The sequence below is a fragment of the Trachymyrmex cornetzi genome, unplaced genomic scaffold (genome assembly GCF_001594075.2).
Source record: "Trachymyrmex cornetzi isolate Tcor2-1 unplaced genomic scaffold, Tcor1.1 scaffold227, whole genome shotgun sequence".
In the NCBI taxonomy this organism is placed as follows: domain Eukaryota; kingdom Metazoa; phylum Arthropoda; class Insecta; order Hymenoptera; family Formicidae; genus Trachymyrmex; species Trachymyrmex cornetzi.
In genome coordinates, this window is record NW_017296923.1 from 1368557 (window position 1) to 1388588 (window position 20032).

The following is a 20032-nucleotide window of genomic DNA, read 5'->3' on the forward strand; positions in this document are numbered from 1 at the left end:
CGATCATCCATTTCGTAAAGACGTAAATGATGGATAAGAATGTAAAATGTTATCTTTCTTAATATAACATAAGGTACAAAATAAAATTTAAATAACTCTTTCGTGAGTCTTGCAATTTTTAATTTTATAATTTTAATTTAGTATTATTAAGGGGATCTTAAAGTGAAGCCCGAACTCCGATGAGATCGCTGTTTTATCGAAAATGCGACACACATTGACATATCTTTATATACTACTATATCAATATCACACTCATATAGTACATAAGGTAGTGGGCCCAGTAATCACGTTAACCAAAACGCTTGACTTTGCAAATTTATATTTTTCAGATTGAAAAGTGAGTGAACGTTATTTTAGGTTATTTTAAATCAATTTTTTGTGACGAATAAAAAAGTCACTCTAAAATTCTTAAAATTCTTATACCTACTGCCGTTGTTGAGAAAATCTTTCGTAAAAATTAGAAAGCGCAAATGTACGAGTTATTGCCATGCCGATGCCGCCATAATGGTTTACCCAATAATCGTCATGGGTATGTCCCACAAATTGCCATACGTGTTTAACTATTGCATACACGAACGATGGAATGATTCAGACACATAAATTAATATATATATATTAATATATATACTTCCAGATGTACCAGTTATCGACACAAAAATGATTCAGTGATCGACATTCTTTATTTGCTTACGTATCTATTTATTAATTCGACTATGCCTATGACGATTACTGGTCCGTAGAATGTCTAGATATAATAACAATTACGAATCTAATTTTTTTATTTGGATTTTGGATACATTATTATTCGATTTACAAGAATTTTTTTCGGCCCACCTAGTCTTAATAATCGACAGATATGACAATTACTCGAACGACTACGTACTTCGATGAACCAGTGCTTGTGACGTAAAAAAAACTATGAAATTTGTACGAAATCATAATTTATGATGGTGTACGTAAAACTGCGATCTGGATTTATAACTCGAAGCTCAATTTACCTCATGCAAGTTGCCAATACTCCAAAATCACATGAGATGTCAAACAGGGTCTCTTAACTTCACAATGAAGCATTTGATCGAAATCACGCGGCTCAGTTGCTGCACATATTCGATTTAATTTTATATATATATATATATATTTATATAATAGTGAATTTATATATTACTTCCTTGAATAATACTTCCTTGGAACCAATAAAAATATCTGTTAAGCCTCACGATCGACAGAAAACACTAAAATACGTTTTTAATACATGGTGATTACTGGACGATTTCCGGGCCAACTACCTTATGTACAAATTTTCTAACTAAGCTTTCGTATTAAGTATCTAAATCTAATTCTAAGTACTCAACATTGGTTGTTCATATAATCTCTAATCCAAACCAAGATTGTTTTATACGTACGAAGTATAAAACTCGTATATAAAGTAAACATTACAAGACGACGTTAAAAGTCGGTAACAAAACTGTAATTTTCCACCTTTTTTTCGTTTTTGGCATAAAGTCGACCGGTTTGGACTACATTATCGTTTATGCTTTAATTATGGAGAAGGATTTTTTAATCTGTAAAGGCAGTTAGAAAAATACTTGTTTGAAAAAATTGATAAAACAGATTCATTTTAGGATCCCCTTAAGCATCAAAATTCGCTCTGATCGAATATGGTCTTCCTCACTTATTTGTGTTGATCATTTTTCAATTAGTGTAAGATCGACTAATTTTTTATATATATATGTATCAAAAGGTCTTTTGTGAACAGAAATTTTGTACCTTTGGTACATCATAACTTAAAAACATTATTGAACCTTGTGTCTATAACATCTTTTGTTCACATTACAAGCTACATTATATGTGAAAACTAACTTATTTTACCTAAATGTTTTATATAATCAATGTTTTAGCAAATTCTTGTTTTTAAGTTATATTTTGTCAATGAAATGAGTAGATCTGCTTGTTGATTACAAAATATCCTGCACTGCTGATCACATATGTTAAACGGGAATAAATTCTTGGCCGACAGTTATTGGCAGGCAGTGATTGAACTGAAAAATATTAGAAATGCATGACCAATATTCTGCATTGAGAAAAGTTTCTCGTTGAAACCGGGCGAACCAGAAAATTCTGATCATGTTAATCAGAATTCCAATTATCTCAACTAGAATTATAATAGATTTAACCAGAAAATTCCGGATTTGTCCATTTCCAAGAATTTCAATTAATGCAACTAGACTCTTTTTTTTAATGTGAGAACATTATTATTAATAGACTCACATAATTTAATTGACAGCGATCGTATTTTATTATCGTTGTCAGTAAGCCTAATGACTAACTTTGTCGTTATGAATAATAATTTATTGTAATTACTTCGTTTCTAATCAGTTATGGCTTTTTTTGTTGTTCTTACGGTTTACGAAGCAGTCGCCTGTCAGACGCCTTGAAAGTTACGGTGATAAACCGATAAGCATGTAAATTTGTTCATACAAGTCATCGCACATTCGGGTCGAATTGTAGTCACCTCGCGAAGTTACGATGTGCAAACTAGCACGTGTTGTCTGAAATTTAAAAACATTACGCTGCACAAAGTATTCGTACGAAGCGTTTTATTATTCGTTGCTATGAAACGTAAAGTAAGTCTAATAGTAACAGTGAAATTTTTATTTCTACTCTGTATACTCGATTTGATATATTTGAGAGGAATTTTCTAACATAGATATCGAATAAAGTCATTATATGTAACTGGTAAAAGAAATTAATTTTTTCCGCACGAGTGAAAAATATATTATAAAATATATTATACAGAAAAAACGATTTTGCTAAAATATTAAAAAATTCAGTTAGATATAACTCTGAAAATAATTTTGTTAAACTATCAAAATAATTACAAGCGTTCCAGGTTGTTAGAATGTCAAAATGTTTTGCAGCATTGCTCATCATGTTTCAGTTTTTTACGCAATTATTTTGATGATTTAACAAAAGTTTTTTCAACAATAGTAAGTAAAAATTGACCGAAAAATGTTCAAGAAATAAGCGAAAGTTGTAGTCAAAGCGGATCTTGATGTCTAATAATATTTTTGCATGAATTTTACAACTTCCAGTTTAAACAAACTGCGCGCCGATTATTGAATGTTAAAATTTTTTGCAGTATTGTTATCAATACTGCAAAAGCGTTCTACATAATTATTTTGTGGTAATTATTTTGCTAGTCCAACAAAATTATTTCCAGATCTATATCTTAGCATTCATTTAGATACTTCGGCAAAACCGTTCTTTCTGTTTTTGCGAATACTTTTTTCTCTTTAACATGTTATATAAATTCAATAATCTACACAGAACTATTATCAATGTAAATTCCACTTCCTTACATATTATCGAACGAATCATATCTTCTTAATGTAATGTAACTTTCCATGTTTTTGAAAGATAATTCCAAGTAATTTGCGCGAGTAACTTGCTTTACTCGCTTTACTAGTTTAATTGCAGATTTAACTTTTATTCGTTAGTTTAATCATCTTTGCATTCATTAAAAAATAAAAGAAAGTACTTACATACATACTGGTTCAAGGTCTTGATATTAATAATATTCTCATTTATATTTATACAACTTGTATGATTTATATCTTTGTATAAATAACTTCAAGCATAATTTTTTTATATTCTCGTATTTACATTTTATTACTGTTGATAACTGATTTGTAACTTTATTTTTATTGACTATCTCTATATGATTTGTGCTATGTGACAGATTAATTCAGATATCGATATCCGTCAGATTATGAAATCAACGTTCGCGCTAAAAAAATTTATTCATATGAGGCGGAAAATCTCATTACTTACAGAGGTTATCCTCAAAGATTACGGGCAAAGACGGGAATATTTGAAATTTCTCCGTTGCACTTACGATAAACACAGTTATTAGTTATTGTTTGAATGAATGCCAGTTGTAAGGTCGTTTATGTCAGCAGGGATGAGTCTTTATAACGAACGCGCGGTCTCAAATCTATTACGCGTGCGAAATCATTTGTTACTTCCGTTTAGGCTTTGAGTAAAGTGTCTTTGAAACATGTGTTCGCGCGACGGCTGGCTCGAAATATGCCGCAACATCCATTAATTGTAAATGATCTTGCACGAACTACGTTTCGCATGATTGCCTTACGTGTTAACCATCGCCCGTTAGCTAGCAATCTAATAAGTTTATTTCTGCTCAGATTGCTAATGTCATTACTTATATTATTAAGTCACTTATTTAAGAAAATTGAGACTTTTTGTGTTATTTGATGGAAAATTAATTAAATTTCTGACTACTGATCTTTAGAAAGAAGTATATTACACTTTTTTGATATAGTATAGACATATTTATTGTTAATTATATAACCAACTTGCAATCATTAATTGTAAAGCAGTAAAGGTTCAATATAACAACTGAACATGCAAAATCAGTTCCGTAATATCCAGATAATATTTTATGAAATAATATCTTATTTGTAATAAGACTTTATCCTTGCGCTTATAACACTTAAACGACGCGTAATATAATTCTCAAGAGGCTATTTGGTTATCAACTAAATGCGTTTCTTTTTCTTGCATTTCCTATATAAGGTGCTCTTCTTCATGTTAAGAGTAGCTGTTTAAAACCCGTCCGGTTCGCTACAAGTTATTACGTAGGCCGTGGGCCGTCGCGTCTATAAGTTCGCGGTAAAACATTGAGATAAGGTCCAATTAGCTTATCAAAAAGGAAGGTTAGTTAAGTCGAAAAACAAAAAGAAACGACGATGGTAATTATAGACCCATGTCGAAGGGAAACGAAATCGACGAGGAGATAACCGGCAATTTTTACGCGCGTATACGACCATTGTCATAAAACTCATAAACAATTTTTCGTAATGGTCTTTTACTACTTGTATTTAGTGCACGTCGTGAGTCATTTAACCTTGGTATGTCAGTGGTCTTTAGAAAAAACGACAAACAGATTATCCCAAGCCATACACGATAAAAATATGTGGAAACGCTAAATATATAGTCGCGTTGACAGAAAAGTGATACATCTGTCTCTAAGTTTCAACAAAGAGCAACTTTTCAGCGGATCATTTTTAACTCTTAGACTCTTAGTACACACGATTAGGTCATACTTGTCTTGTGCATTCTTTTCTTTGAAATACTAGGAACATCTGATTAAATAATGGTCTCTATTCTTCTCTTTTTTAAATACAACTTTACGAATACTTTGTAACTATATACTATATATATATAAGAATCACTTAATTTTATATATTTGTAAAAGTAATGAAAAGTGATTAACTCAGGACATAATCAACCTAATACACGTAGTACAGGATCGAAAAATCATCGCGTATATTAAAAGTTCTGAATTGGAACAACGTTTTAATTAAGATAGTAAATAACTTTACCTTTTTCCGGGTTATGCTTTCAATTACATATATTTTTTTAAACTATGTCATAAGTTTTCAAAATTCGGACACTGCAACTCTAATATTAATTTTTATTTGTCTCACTTTTCTATCAACGTGGCGATATGTTCTGTTTTCTTGCAACGATCGGATGTCGGGCGGGTCGTTTGCCGTCGCTAGGCGTCGGAACGCGAAAAAAGGTGCGTGTGGATGGCGTTCTCCAGTGTCTCCTCCTCACCTCGATCCCCATTGGCGACGCAAATGATAAAAAAGTGTGAGAACGACTTTAAAATTTACGAGACTCAACTTGCTCTGACTCAGTTGTGCGTTCAACGCGAGCAAAACGTTTAACGATCGTCGCGCGGTTGACTATCAACGGGGTACAACGATATTTACGACGACCGATTTTTGGAACGGTACATTGTGGAGTAAGGAGTGGGTGTGCATGATGTGTCATCAACCGACGCGACCAGGCTTCCATATAAATAGTATTATATTTCACATTTCGTTACAGTTCAATAAATATCTTTCAAATTTTATTTACATAGGCGGCGGAGATTGCGCGAGGAACTTAAGAGAGAAACCCTTAAGAGATTAATCCTTTAACCGTAGTCGCGATCACAAAAACTACAGAACGAACATACTAATCAGCATGTTGAGAAAACGTTATTAAAACTGATTAGTCGCGTCAACTCTTTAAGTGTTGATATGGCAGTGTTTGCAGTCTTAAGCTTACAGATTCATATTACTTTGAAATAAAAAGTATCATATTTGAAAATGATTAAAGAAAAATAATATAAGAAAAATACTTTTCGTTATTCGAAAATTCTACCTTTAAATAGTCGTCGTATTTGAAGATCTTAAAGAGTTAATCGCGAAGAATGATAGATTTTTTCGCTCGATAGTAAGATTTCTGTACTACTAGTTAAAGGTTATTTCACGCACATTGTTACAGCGTTGCAAACCGCCGTTGCAACGAATTGAATGATAATTTTCTTGCGGCTATAACATATTTACTTTATATTTCGCGCCGACAGTAGAAACGAAATCTGTCTCTAACGTCGAAGAGATTATTTATGGCACTAATTCGATCGTCTGCGAGTCAATCACGGATTCACCAAACATCACATACGCGCATAATAAATCTCGCGAGAATTACTTCTTATAGCACACACAAAATATCTTCGGAGAACATTGATAACATGTGTGATCTTCAGATTGCGAAATCCAGGAAAATACAGATCTTCCCGATTACTTGGCAATACGTTGAATGACGATAAGAATCAAAAGTTTTTCTTAAGCCCGAGAGTTTGTCTCACGTCACTATTCTCTAATCCACGATGATTCTCGCGTAGTCCTTGTACGATCATTGTATGATTAGACGTATCTTACTCGTGCGTCGAAGTCTTTCAACGCTGCAGTTACAGGAACGTGTGATAAGATTTGCGAGATCAGTTCACGAATCATACAATGATCAGTCACAGCCGTGTCGGTCACTATAGTTTCTCCAGCGCGCGACTGTTCGTCAGCAACTCCCTGGTGAGTCTCCATACTTGCTTCGCGGCGTTTTCCAGACCACTGGGTGATTTCCCCTTGAACAGATCAAGATTCGGTAGGAAGTAATGTGGGCATCTGCGACACTGCAGGCAGGAGATTAGCTGCAGAAATATGCCGTTTATTCGCTCGGCCAGGCAACCCTCATCCCATTCCGCCTCATGCGGATGTTTCTCGCACTCGTACAGTAATAGGGTTTTCATGTGGTAGCTGGTGACCGGATTTCCTGGTAGATCGAGATGTCGGTCTCTGAGAGTCTTCAGTATACTGAGGCAACGCCTCCTACTCGCGCCTTGCAACAATCGATTCTCCGCGTCGATAAACGACAACGCCCAAGCGTCACCCTCCATGGCAGACTGTTTGCCCTGTAGGCCTATGCATTCTTTCGAGAGCATATCGAAACCTTCCGCCTTCACCTCGGCGACGATGTTTGGGTGAGGCCAGGGTATGTGTGCGATCGGCCAATGAGAGGCTGATCTGGGCCAAAGTCCGGCGCACTTAAAAGCCGGCGTAATCTGTACGACGTATCGCTCGCGTATCCGCAGCTTCACCTCGGTCGTGTCGGCAATCATCTTCACTGAATCCCGATACGTGCACTTGTCGCAGGCCTGCGCCACTAGGGTTTGAAACCTCGAGCGTATCTTCCTGGCTGACAGGTAACCGGACGCGGTGATGAATTCCACCCAGAGGGACATGGATCTCTTGCGTCCGTCGCTGAGCTTCAGCACGGCACAGCCCGGCAGGGTGCCGTCATCCACAAAGTTCAACACGCCCATCTGATTCAGATAGATGACGATCTCGAACTCCGTCGGCGAGATAACGTCGAGGCCGTCGAACCGGCCGTTGTAATCCGTCAAGGACGAGATGAATCTCGGCTCCTGCACCTCCACCTCTTTTAGCACATCCTGCACGACTCGACACACCTCCTGAATGGTCTTCGCCACCTGACTCTTTCTGTTCATCACCCGTTCGCCGAAGTACTTGTTGAACTGATAGACCATCCTGGAGTGGGACGAAATCATATCAGGCGGTACCAACATCGTGCACCGCCTGTAGTCCACGGATGGTTATTATATAGTTTTCAGCTTCTCCGGTTCATTACATTCTCGTTTCTTCCCATCCAAGCCTTTTCCCTTGCTTCGCGTTGTCATCGAGCCGCGCGATCTATCGCATTGTGGAAAAACGCGATACTCGTTGCTCGTGAACCGACGTTTGGTTTCGTTAAATTTGTTTTTCACCTGGTGTTCGCCAGGACGCACTGCGCGTTGGAGACACCAACGAAGCGAGAGGAAGAGGTATCACGAGCGTCTCCGTGCAGGAGCAGATTGCCGACTGCGCTGATGTCTACCTCCTCCGCGTCACCCATCCTCCGCGGCGAGCACGAACGTACAGCGTTGCTGGCACGCCTCCTCCGGCAGATTACGCCTTCTGGTAAGGTTTTTTAGCCAATCGGAGGTCTGCCACGCTTTACGGGCGTGGTTAACTGCACCAGACCTACAAGATCGATCCGGCACAGATACTCCAGCGTTTATGTGTAACGTGCACGATAGGGGAACGAAGGTAACGCGAGGCAACCCTCGTGGTAGCCCTTCTTCCTCTCCATGAATTATGCAGGAACTGCTTAGTTTATTTCCCATCCACGAGGGCACGGTACCTCCTCTGCAGCCCCTTTAGTTATTCCGAAATTTTAGACATGGTGGACCACAACCGTGTCTGTATTACCGGATAGAGTTACCTCGAATTCCTGTTCATACGTCAAAGATATTTTATCTTCAAAAGATTAGCAATGGAAGTCAATAGACTATAATAATTATTCTTGATCAGCTTAATAGGATTAGGTTTATCAAAAAATGTCCTCTCTTATAAATTAATTTAAATATGTTTAGATGCAAACAAATTATTTTATTTTCAAAGCATTGACATTATAAGGCAACTATTATAATCAACTTATTGGATAAAAATGATCGAAAAATATCTTTTTTTTTAGAGCATAAATAAATTCAAGTATTTCTAAATGCGAACAAGTCGAATGAAAAATAATTAATGTCTTTATTTCTTTATTTAAAAAATGAGAATAATTACATTTTTCATGGCAATAACAATTGCAATAAAAAAGTCATTCCTATCATTGATGAAGCAATTGTATCTTCTAATCGTTATTCGCGTATCACTTTATGAGATATGAAACAAGAAACTCGTTTCGTCAATATTGAATAATGATTCTTCAATAAAAAAAATTAAAAAGTACAAAACGATCTTATAGCATTTTTATGTATCTTATAATGATAAAAACACTGCAATTTCTTGTAGTGAAAAATGTAATTTGAGATTCTAACAGTCAACAGAAATCTTTACTGTTCGTGTTAGAGTGCAATAACAATTATCATTCGTATTTGGAAATGGTCGAACGCGTAGTAAAGCAAGAAAAGTGAATGGCACCGGTTAACGAATGTCATCACCAGGAAAGGAAGATGCGGAACGTTAAGGATAAAATTAAGATAAGAACGTGATATTCTAGGTAGGTTTATAATGAAGTTGATAGTCTTCGCTTCGGCTGCCAACGAGTCGTTCAAGGCTTCTATAACATACATGTTAAATAGGTATGTATTCGGCATAATAATTGTATAGTACATGCGTATCACAATCAGATATACAACACATTAAGAAAAATGTATTCCTGTAAGAGAAAAGCTACTCTGCTGAAAGTTAATTAGCGTAGATACGATCATATTTTAATATTGTATGTTACGAAACATGAAATTTACGAACCAAATTACAAATCAAATATTTAGCAATTCTCATCAAAATAAATTTGCGAAGTTAAGCAATGTTTAATATAGCAAAAACATGTATTTTATATGATTATATTAAAATAGTATTTTTATGGCAAAAATAATTTAATTATTGATACGAAATATAATTAGTTGAATAATATACATTTAAAAATGTACATATATATATACATACATATATATATATGTGTGTGTGTGTTTTTATAAATATATATAATTTCTTAAATAATATTAAGAAGCATAATGAATAAAATCTCATAATCTCAAAAAAATTTTAAGATAGGATAACCTTTTCCAAAGTAAATAAATGTTTAGTGGAAGAGAAATTAATGCGTTTATTCGTTATGTACATTTCACGTGTTTCAAATATATAATACATATAATACGATTATAAAATAAATATTATTTAAATAATGTAAAAGAAGTATGTATACCACATATATACATATAACAATAAGCAATGAAATTACCGTCGGAAGCTTACTGCTAACCGATTATAAATATCAATCAATAAGAATAACAAATCACATTTTGCTTGGACGAAGAAATAATTATAATAATATTTAATTGAAACGTTTTACACATTTTATATGCTTTTTAAACAATCTAGAATGTGAAAATGATCTTGTTCCATTAAGACTTAAAGTGTGAAAATTCATTTGTTAATACAGTTTCATACGGAATATCATTGAACTTTCAGAAAACATTATGTCTTCGGAATTTACTTTTTTATCTTATTGCTATTATAATTCTGGTATTTCGTTGTTTTAATTGAGATGGAGTAGTTATTATTGCACTAAACAATTATACGAAATATTCTACATTATACATGTTTCAACAGAATCAATTACACAACGTGTTCATTGCATAACATTTCACATTAACTATCGAGAATGCCATACTTAGCACTTAACTAGTCGCATGGGTATTATAAGCTTAATTGCTGTGACATTGCTTATTTTACAGCAATTTACGTCATTCAAAGTGAAACATTAATATAATGATTATAGGGAGAAAATGTATAAATTAAAATACAACAATTAGAAGAATCGTTAAATTATATCTTGCGGCATATACCTATGTTTAGGTAGTTTAGTTGATCGTATACTTTTCGCTCTTTTTTCCTTTAAATTTCTATAATTTGTGTAAACATTATATCGCAAATTATAGAATTGTTTCCATATATTCGTGAAGATATCATTCGACAAATGATTATATATATAGTTCTTTTTTTTTAAACAATCAATAAATAAATATCGTTTAGTTCGCTAAAATATATAAATATATTGGAGCTTATTTTATTTAATAGACAAAGTTTTTACGACACAACACACACTTGTATAAATATAATCAATTTTAAAACAAGTCAAACATAATAGCTCCGCGTATAAAAGAACTATGGATGGATTTGTAATTATATAACCGTTTGATTTCCATGCGACTGCTTAAATATTAAAAAGAAAATTAAAACCTGAGTTATCTATGATCATTATTGCTCGTTAAATTGCGATTGTTATTGAAGGAAAACGAGTACAGTTTAAAGTCTGTTCTACAATAGGATCGCAAGTCGTAAAAAATTAACCAATCATAGTCGATTATTTTTGTCATATTCAACTGTGATTGGCCAATTTCTTACAGCTTATGATTTGCGACCCTATTGTAGAACAGGCTTTAAACGGCTTACGTGTCGAGAATCATTTGTAACAACGCACCAAGCCCTTCATACAAGCGTGTATTAAGTAATAACAGTAATTACAATACTGTTCGCGTGTAGTATCTTAGAAGCACGTAATACCATGCGGTAGAAACGTTCTAAAAATCGTGTCACACGTGTCGTTGTTTCTCTGTTCTCGTCCCGCGTTTTCTCGTGCTTTCAAGCAGGAGGACGCTAAAGCTTCTCCAGTGCGCGGCTATTCGTGAGCAACTCCCTTGTAAGTCTCCAAACTTGTTTCGCAGCATTTTCCAGACCGCTAGGTGACTTTCCCTTGAATAGATCGAGATTTGGCAGGAAATAGTGCGGACACCGCCGACACTGTAGGCAAGATATCAGCTGCAGGAAGATGCCGTTAATACGATCGGCCAAGCAACTCTCGTCCCATTCGGTCTCGAGGGGATGTTTCTCGCACTCGTGTAGCAGCAGTGTCTTCATGTGGTAGCTGGTGACGGGATTCCCAGGCAGATCAAGATGTCGATCCCTCAGGGTTTTGAGTATACTGAGACACTTTCGGCGACAACCGCCCTGCAGCAGCCTGGTTTCCGCTTCCGTAAAGGACAAGACCCAGGCGTCGCCCTCCATTGCCGATTGCTTGCCTTGAAGTGCGACACTCTCTTTCGACAGCAGGTCGAAGCCCTCTGTCTTGACTTCCGCCACCAGATTGGGATGCGGCCAAGGTATGTGTGGTATCGGCCAATGAGCGGCTGATCGCGGCCACACGCCGGAGCATTTGAATGCCGGCGTGATCTGTACGACGTATCGCTCCCGTATTCGTAGCTTCACTTCGGTAGTGTCGGCGATCATCTTTACCGAGTCCCTGTAGTTACACTTGTCACAGGCCTGTGCTACCAGAGTCTGAAACCTCGAGCGTATTTTTCTGGCCGACAGATAGCCAGACGCGGTGATAAATTCAACCCAGAGGGACATGGACCTTTTACGTCCGTCGCTGAGCTTCAACACGGCGCAGCCCGGCAGGGTGCCGTCGTCAACAAAGTTGAAAACTCCCATCTGGTTCAGGTAGAGGACCACCTCGAATTCACCCGGCGAGATCACCTCGAGACCCTCATAGCGGCCGTTACACTCGGTCAATGAAGAGATGAATCGTGGCTCCTGCACTTCGACCTCCTTGAGTACATCTTGTACGACCTTGCACACCTCTCGTATGGTTTTTTGCACCTGGCCCATGCGAGCCTGTACCCGTTCGGCGTAGTACTTGTTCATCTGGTACAGCATCTTCGATGGGCCACCCATAATATCTTGTGGAACCAACATCATGACGAGACAGTTCGCGTTCGATGATCCTGAGGATGTTCACTCGTTTCGAACGAACGAGTTTCATTCTCTCATGCGTATATTCACTCACTAATCATGTCATTGGTGTCGTTATTGTTATCGTCAATCGTTTTCCCGTGCATGATTCCGACGTCACCCGGGCGATCACGCTATGTCGATGTCGTCCCGATTTTTAGGTCGGGGGAGGGACACTGCTCAAAATTTGCAGTCTCAAAAAAAGGTCGCCCGGAACGGGTTACGGATGACGAACCGTGCGTGCCTAATCGCGCGGCAGGTGTACGTGCAACGAGCGCAGCTCGAGGTGTCCCGCGCGCGCGACGACAGAGAAAACGTCGCTGACCACCGGCTGGTTCTACTGCTTGTTGTAGTTGTGTGCTCCGTTGCTGAAGTCCCGCCTTCCAAACGACAGGGTCACGTGGAGCGTGCGCGTTGTTACCACGCCTCCTGTCGTACTTCCTCCACTATTCCTCCTGCCGCTCGTGGTACCATCGCTATTGATGCGTAGCGATAAGCTATGCGATTTAAGGAACTCTATGACATTCCATTACGAGTGATACTTCGAGTTACTTTCGGCAATATTTCTATCTAGCCATACCTTTTGTAAAAAATGTTAAAGAATTTTTGTAGAAATTATTAATAAATTATAAAACATAGAAATATATATATTGTATATTAGCACTAATAATAAGAGATAAGGCTTGAAATGTGAATTTTTATTTAGCTATATCTATTCTAATTTTTATGGAAAGTTTCCCGAAGAATTTTTATTAGGGTTTTTCAATAAATTAAAACAGAAATATTACATATCGTCATTAAAATATAATACTCGAAATTTGATTTCTTTTTAGTCATAGTTTGATTTTCATGGAAAATTTTAAGAAATTCTTACGGAAATTTAAAAAAAAACATAGAATATTATGATATAAGATATTATGGTACATAGCTTGACACTTGATATTTTTATCTAGCTACAATTTGATTCTCACAGAAAATTTTGAAGAACCTTTGCTTAATAAATTGATCATAGAGAGAGAGATCGAGAGGGAGAGAGGGGGGGGGAGAGAGAAGTATTGTGTACCATCACAAAAGGCAATGCTTGAAATTTGATAATGATGATGAAGATAAAGATGATGAAATTTTAGAATAGTATGGTTATTTCAAACTGAATTGTATAAACTTTGTTTAAAACTTTTTTATCGTTTGAAATAATCTTATTAAGCAATGACACAAACTAAAATTTCATCAAAGATTTTATAAAGTTTATTTGTTATATTTAAGTCGCCTTTATGTTAATTCTATACATACATGTATATCGATAGCTGAAACATATTCAAGCAAATGGATTAGTTCGTGAGATTCCATAGTACGATAATTCCAAACATAACCATATGAATAGATACGATAACATTTTGTTGAAAGGATTATTTGAGGCTGGCATAAAAGGCAACAACGCTTCCCAAACATTGCCGAACGCAAATATGAAGCTTCAATCTTGATGGTGCACGCGCACAGATACACACACCATAGAGGCAGGTGTGCGCGACGAAAAATAGCTTGCGAACACGAGATACTGGAGCCTCCCTTATATAATACAATCGTAAAAACTCATGCTACATAAATATCCACCAAAGAATATTGGTTGATCAGGCGGATATATCGCAAGATTGTGCCGATTAAAGACCTCCATATACATATCTTTGACCATATCTTCGATCATCGTTCTTCGCCCGCTTGATCGGTTCAACCCTTTGCGATAAAATAGAAAGTAAACATGATTATCAATACATTCGTAATATTTTGTTGTAGATGTATTTCTATTGATTTTAAATATTATTAAGAAAATTTGAGATATCTCTTACTGTGACCTCAAACTTCTATATATTATACTTAACCATATTAATGCCTAGCGAATTTACAGTAAAATATGAAACCATACTTACTCTAGGATGTATACAGTGTATAATAAAAATATGCGCGGTTGAATCTAAATAAATAAAAGATAATATTGATAATATTGAGTTTAAACAAAAATATTGAAAAGAGTCCATGACGTGTTACATATTTGGTAATACGTTGAAGTTTAACATCTTGTATATTTCTTACTTTCTTCAAAAGTGACACAGCTAAACAAAATGTGATCTTTGAGTTATTATTATTTATGAATGAGTTAGGTACAGATTACTCAATCATCAAAAATTTTTAGTCCAAAAATTTATATCAAAGAAGAGTCTTCTTCTTTTTATTTATAAAAATGATACAACTCGAAATATGAATCTATTATAGAGGGTATTATAATCTTTTTAGAAAAATCTTTTTTTTAAAGAATAACGCTAGTGCTGTTTGACCGACGGACTATGAACTTAAAGAACATTTTTAGTGTTAAAATAAGTTTGGTGATCAAGTTTGAAAAAAAAATTATTTTATTTTGAATTTAGTTATTTTAGCTGATCAAGGCAAATATAAACGATTAGTGATTCGAGTTATGTTACTTTTAATGAATTATTCCGAACTTGTAATTTTGTAGGACATTAAAATCATACTTTAAAAAGGACAGTTTTTTAAGATTTGCGAAATAAAAATTATAAAAGTGGCACTTGATCATGTTTCTAAGAGTACATCTTTTTATCAATATTTGATTAGTCAAAAATTTTATTAGGTCAAAAAATAATTTTTTTCCTTTCTCTGAAAAGTTATTAATTTTTTTAGATGTATCATTTTTTAAGTAAGAGAATAATATGATTTTTATTTGATATTAAGTATGGCGGCATGGCTTATGAAGTCTATGACGTTGCTTTTTTTTAGCATTTTTCATAATGCTGTAATCATTAATATCCTAATCATCAAGAATTCAATTCTTTATTTTCAAATACTGGGGAAAATGGTAGTATCCTTTTGATCATTTTATTTCATTTACTTCGTTACGCCGTCCATCACTGTCCAGGTTGTTGTTTATGCTCCGATTGCTAAAGCTGCAGAGTAAAACGACGAGTTATGCTAGAGAGTCGCGCCATGTTCAATTCGTGCTTCTCGTTCGTGGATAATCGAATAAAACTCGAGAATCTAATCTACTTCAAGTTGGAGTGGTAGATTGGTACCCGGCGGTCCCTACTTCTCTTTTGCTAATACGACTTGATTCATGAGCTGAGCACGTGTGTCGTACTCGCGATCTCTCTCTGTCTCGCTCTCCTTGTTTCGTTCGCCCATCTTGCGTTGGTGAGGCGAGGGGTCAAACGTTCTGCTACATCAGCCCTCGCATTAAGGCAGAACTCGAGGGCTCCTGCCGCCCTAAATGTGCCTTTCATCATCCCATTTCGAGTTAATTCGTTTATCATCTGAATTATTTGTACACCGACGTTCTCGCGGCCTGGTTCGGAAAATGACACTCTTGAGAAATTATTGTTCAATCGGAAGTTACTGGAGAAACTACGAAAAAAATCAAATAAAACATCCCCAAATCGAAATTACGCACTGAAGTGTAGGACTGCGTCCTACATAATTATTTTGATGATCCAACAAAGTTATTTTCAGATCCTGATTTAGTTAAGTTTTCAGATACTTCAGCAAAACCATGCTTTCTTTCCATGTGGTAACATTTATTAAACATTGCACCAATAAGCTAAATAAAATATCTATATTTGGTAGGTATTACCAGACTTTTTGTCAGTGAATTCACCTAAACAAATTTATTACTACAATAATATCATTCACCTCAGAAAGTTTAGAATTACGAAGTTTATATATTGTTACTAGCTCATCGTTTTTGTCATAAATAGAAAAATAAGTTCGATCAATCGATGCTGCATGCCAAAATATTTCGCTTAGTATTGCAGTACAATAGGTATAAAAGCACCTTTAGTTGCCATTGCATATATAGACTCTCCTGTTTTCATTGTGTAACATTTCTATCGAGGATCGTGACGTATCTTCTGGGACGACCACTCCGGTTTACGCAGACGGCACGCCGAGTCGACCTTGTAAATCAGCTCGAATGAACATCCCCGCGTAATCCTCAAGTAATCCGGGACCCGTTCGTTGAGCTTCGGCAGCCGGTAGAGAAGCGGTGGCCGTGGAGTACGTATTTCACGGTTTCTTTGTCAAATGGCACGGAAAATATAAATCGTCCCGACTGTCGGGATTCCATCTCGAAGAAATTGCCCCGATCGTTACGTAAATCTGTACTTCGAGAATCATTTGTTGGATCGAACGATCGAAAAAGAAAATAAAATTCCATTCCATTTAAATAATAAATACTTTTTTATCAATTTAATTTATTAATACTTTTATTAATTAAATAAAAATACTTTTTATTATAAATATAACAAGAAAACGATTTTGTATCCGATCACGTTACTACGAGTTGCCTCGAATGTTTATATTTGAAACAGCCAAAAGCTAAATGACAATTAAAACCCGGTCACTTACGACGGAATTATTAATAGCAGCAGCAACTGATGTTCTAATCTCTTTAGTATTCATAGACTACTAGCTCAGACGAGCCGTTTAACGCGACAGACGGCTCGTTCACATCTGTTACCGGAAACAGGTCGCATTATTTACTGTTTTATGATAGCTGAAAAACCCGCAGCACGGGTTAATTGAATGGAAAAACATCGTTCTCTTTCCGTTGTCTATTGATGATTGTCATTAGTTCGGGCAGCTTTGTCGACCTATTGCCATCACGTACTATCATGTTTCGTGCCCGTTGACGATTTTCTCGTTACGTACGTCAGATATATGCACTTTCGAATAATTTCTTTTTTGTTTTTCATTCGCGAGGCGGCAAATTTAGCGGAACGCGAGACGAGTCACGCTGCGCGATCGCCCTTTGTGCGCTACACACGGTGCGTTATCTCGCGCGATGCTGCGGTAATAAAGGTATGAGAACACGCACGTGGCACACATAATTCATCGCTTGGGATCCGCCGCGATAGCACCCGAATGTTTCGAGCATTAGCCGACACATCCACGGAAACAGACACTGCGCCGCCTGTTTCCGTCAACGTAGCAACCTTACGATTATTCTATAGCGAGGGGGTAATCGCTTGATGTAATCGTGGGACAGAATCTTCGAAATCATTATAAAATTTATATAAAATCTCTATGTATAATCCGATAATTATATATGCAACCACGAGAAATCATTGTATAATATTAAATAAAATCGTATATTTTACTTATAAATTACTTCATAGTAGTGAAAAAATTTATTTGTAATCAGATGAAATCATGTAATTCTGTGGGACAATATTTCAGCTAGCGGTTACCCCCTTGTTCTATAGATATTTCGTAAAATTAATTTTCATTATTATTTTCTAACTATAGTAAATTAACAAATACAAATCTATGTCTTGTTCCTTCCTTCTAAAGCATTGAAAAATCATTTACATGTAAACAAAAAAAAAATTAAATATACTGCCAGGTAAAGATACAATTTTTCATTCTTATCATGTATCGTTTTATTCGATGGATCTAAATTATTGATAAATAGATTCATTACATATTCGTGTATAAGTTGTATAACTACGTTTATTTAACCCTTGTGGTATTCCTTGAAATTTCCTTAACTCTATAGTATTTGCGGATCCAGTGTACCTATACTTTAAATTAATATATCTTTACTTAAAGTGAATGTAATCGAATTTTTTTATTTTAAGGTCAAAATCCAAGTAACAAAAATTATGTAATTTAAACTTATGTAGGATTGTAAAAAAATATTGGTTATAAATAATTTTTCACAAATGTGAAAAGAATATCCGGACTCCCTGGACTCGTGAATACCAAGGGTTAATTTATTGATGCTGAAAACAATGACATTTATGTATGAGGAATTACCCCTTCGGTGAACTGAGACGTATGCAAGCACAGCGTTTTACCAGTCATTCGTACATTACTTCACCATGCCGTTTGTATTGTCGTATCGTGATTTCGAAAGAATCGTCATTCGAAACGCGGGGAGGCTGCTCATAGAGGTGTCCAAGTGAGCCCGATGAGCGAGCGGCGGGTCCATTATTGTCCGGCGCTTAATCTGTTTGTTGTATACCGCCGACGGGGGCTGCTAAGTGGTATCCCATTCTATGGTATCCCTACGTTGTATATAGAGCCAAGCATGCGACGGCGGGGGAAAACCCTCTTGCGAACGCGACACATGTTGTTACATCACGTCGCCCATTGTCGCGGCGCAACCCCGGCGCTCCGCTGAGTCGGGACGGTTTCGGTTGGTGAGAGATGAGCACGGAGAGCATCATGGGGAGTTCTAATCGCGTACCACTTGACACTCAGCGGCCAGGACCTCTCTTTAACCGCGTGTGGTCTTCACCACCCAGTCGCTGGCTCGCGTCGCGACGTGTAAACGTATTATTTTTACGTCCCACCGGTACGATGTACATTTTGCGGCTTGACGTCTCGAATAGAGCTCTCAGAGATGAATGTACTACAAGTATACATAACTGATGTATGCCAGAAGTATCTCGCGTACTATTCTTCTGAATAATATTATATAAATACATAAAAAATACTTTTTAAAGCAAAGAAGATCGAATATATTACAGACAGAATGATTTGTGGAAGTAATTATAAATATTTAGCTAGATATAGATTTAAAAATAATTTTGTTGAGCCATCAAAATATAGGAAACTCAAGCATGGTGAGCAATGCTGCAAAAAATTTTGACAAATTCTAGTTTAAGCGTCTAACATAATTATTTCGATGGCCCAATAAAATTACTTTCAAATCTGTGTTTACCTAATTTTTAAATACTTCAACAAAACCGTTTTTCTATTGTAGTAAGCATTAATGTATATAGTTGTGTACTGTTCGAGATTTATATTTCTCTTTATATAAATATATAATATTATTTTATGAGCAAAATATAAATTTGTATGCATCAGTTATAAATATTAATTATTCTTTTTCTTTACTCTTCAAGTATGAAAACTTTATTGCAACTACATATATAATTTATTAAAAACTACTTAATATGATTCTATTAGTCTAAAGAGTAAGATTCCATTCCAAAAATTGAACCAGTCTTAAAAAAGAGTAGCTCAATTTTCAATTTTTAAGAATAAAGTTTTACTCTTCAGAGTGAAATTCACTCCAAAATCTTATTACTTTTAGAAAGTAATAAGATATATGTTTCATTAAAGAATTGTCGATTAACGCAACAAAGAGGGGCTACGTTACGAACAATACAAATCGTATTTCTTTGCATGCAAGGGGATGATTACACAACAATGAATGAGCCTATCTAATCCTTGACAAGATTTAATGCGGAGTA

At 35.9% G+C, this 20032-nt stretch overlaps 3 protein-coding genes across 12 annotated transcripts in view; 1 reads left to right on the plus strand and 2 right to left on the minus strand.

Moving 5' to 3' along the window:
- rg (A kinase anchor protein rugose) overlaps window positions 1–20032 on the plus strand; it is a 389200-nt gene that overhangs the window by 339049 nt on the left and 30119 nt on the right. The gene's annotated exons all lie outside the window — the stretch shown is intronic.
- LOC108760559 (protein mab-21) lies at window positions 6250–8279 on the minus strand. Its single transcript, XM_018506596.1, has one exon. The coding sequence runs from the start codon at window positions 7994–7996 to the stop codon at window positions 6899–6901; it is 1098 nt and encodes a 365-aa protein (XP_018362098.1). The 5' UTR covers window positions 7997–8279; the 3' UTR covers window positions 6250–6898.
- Window positions 11161–13108, minus strand: LOC108760558 (protein mab-21). Its single transcript, XM_018506595.1, has one exon. It carries the CDS (start codon window positions 12735–12737, stop codon window positions 11637–11639), a length of 1101 nt encoding a protein of 366 aa, XP_018362097.1. The 5' UTR covers window positions 12738–13108; the 3' UTR covers window positions 11161–11636.

Excerpts from the sequence above, each read along its gene's own strand:
- LOC108760558 (XM_018506595.1), bottom strand. The coding sequence starts at position 12,737 with ATGATGTTGGTTCCACAAGATATTATGGGTGGCCCATCGAAGATGCTG.
- LOC108760559 (XM_018506596.1), bottom strand. The coding sequence starts at position 7,996 with ATGTTGGTACCGCCTGATATGATTTCGTCCCACTCCAGGATGGTCTAT.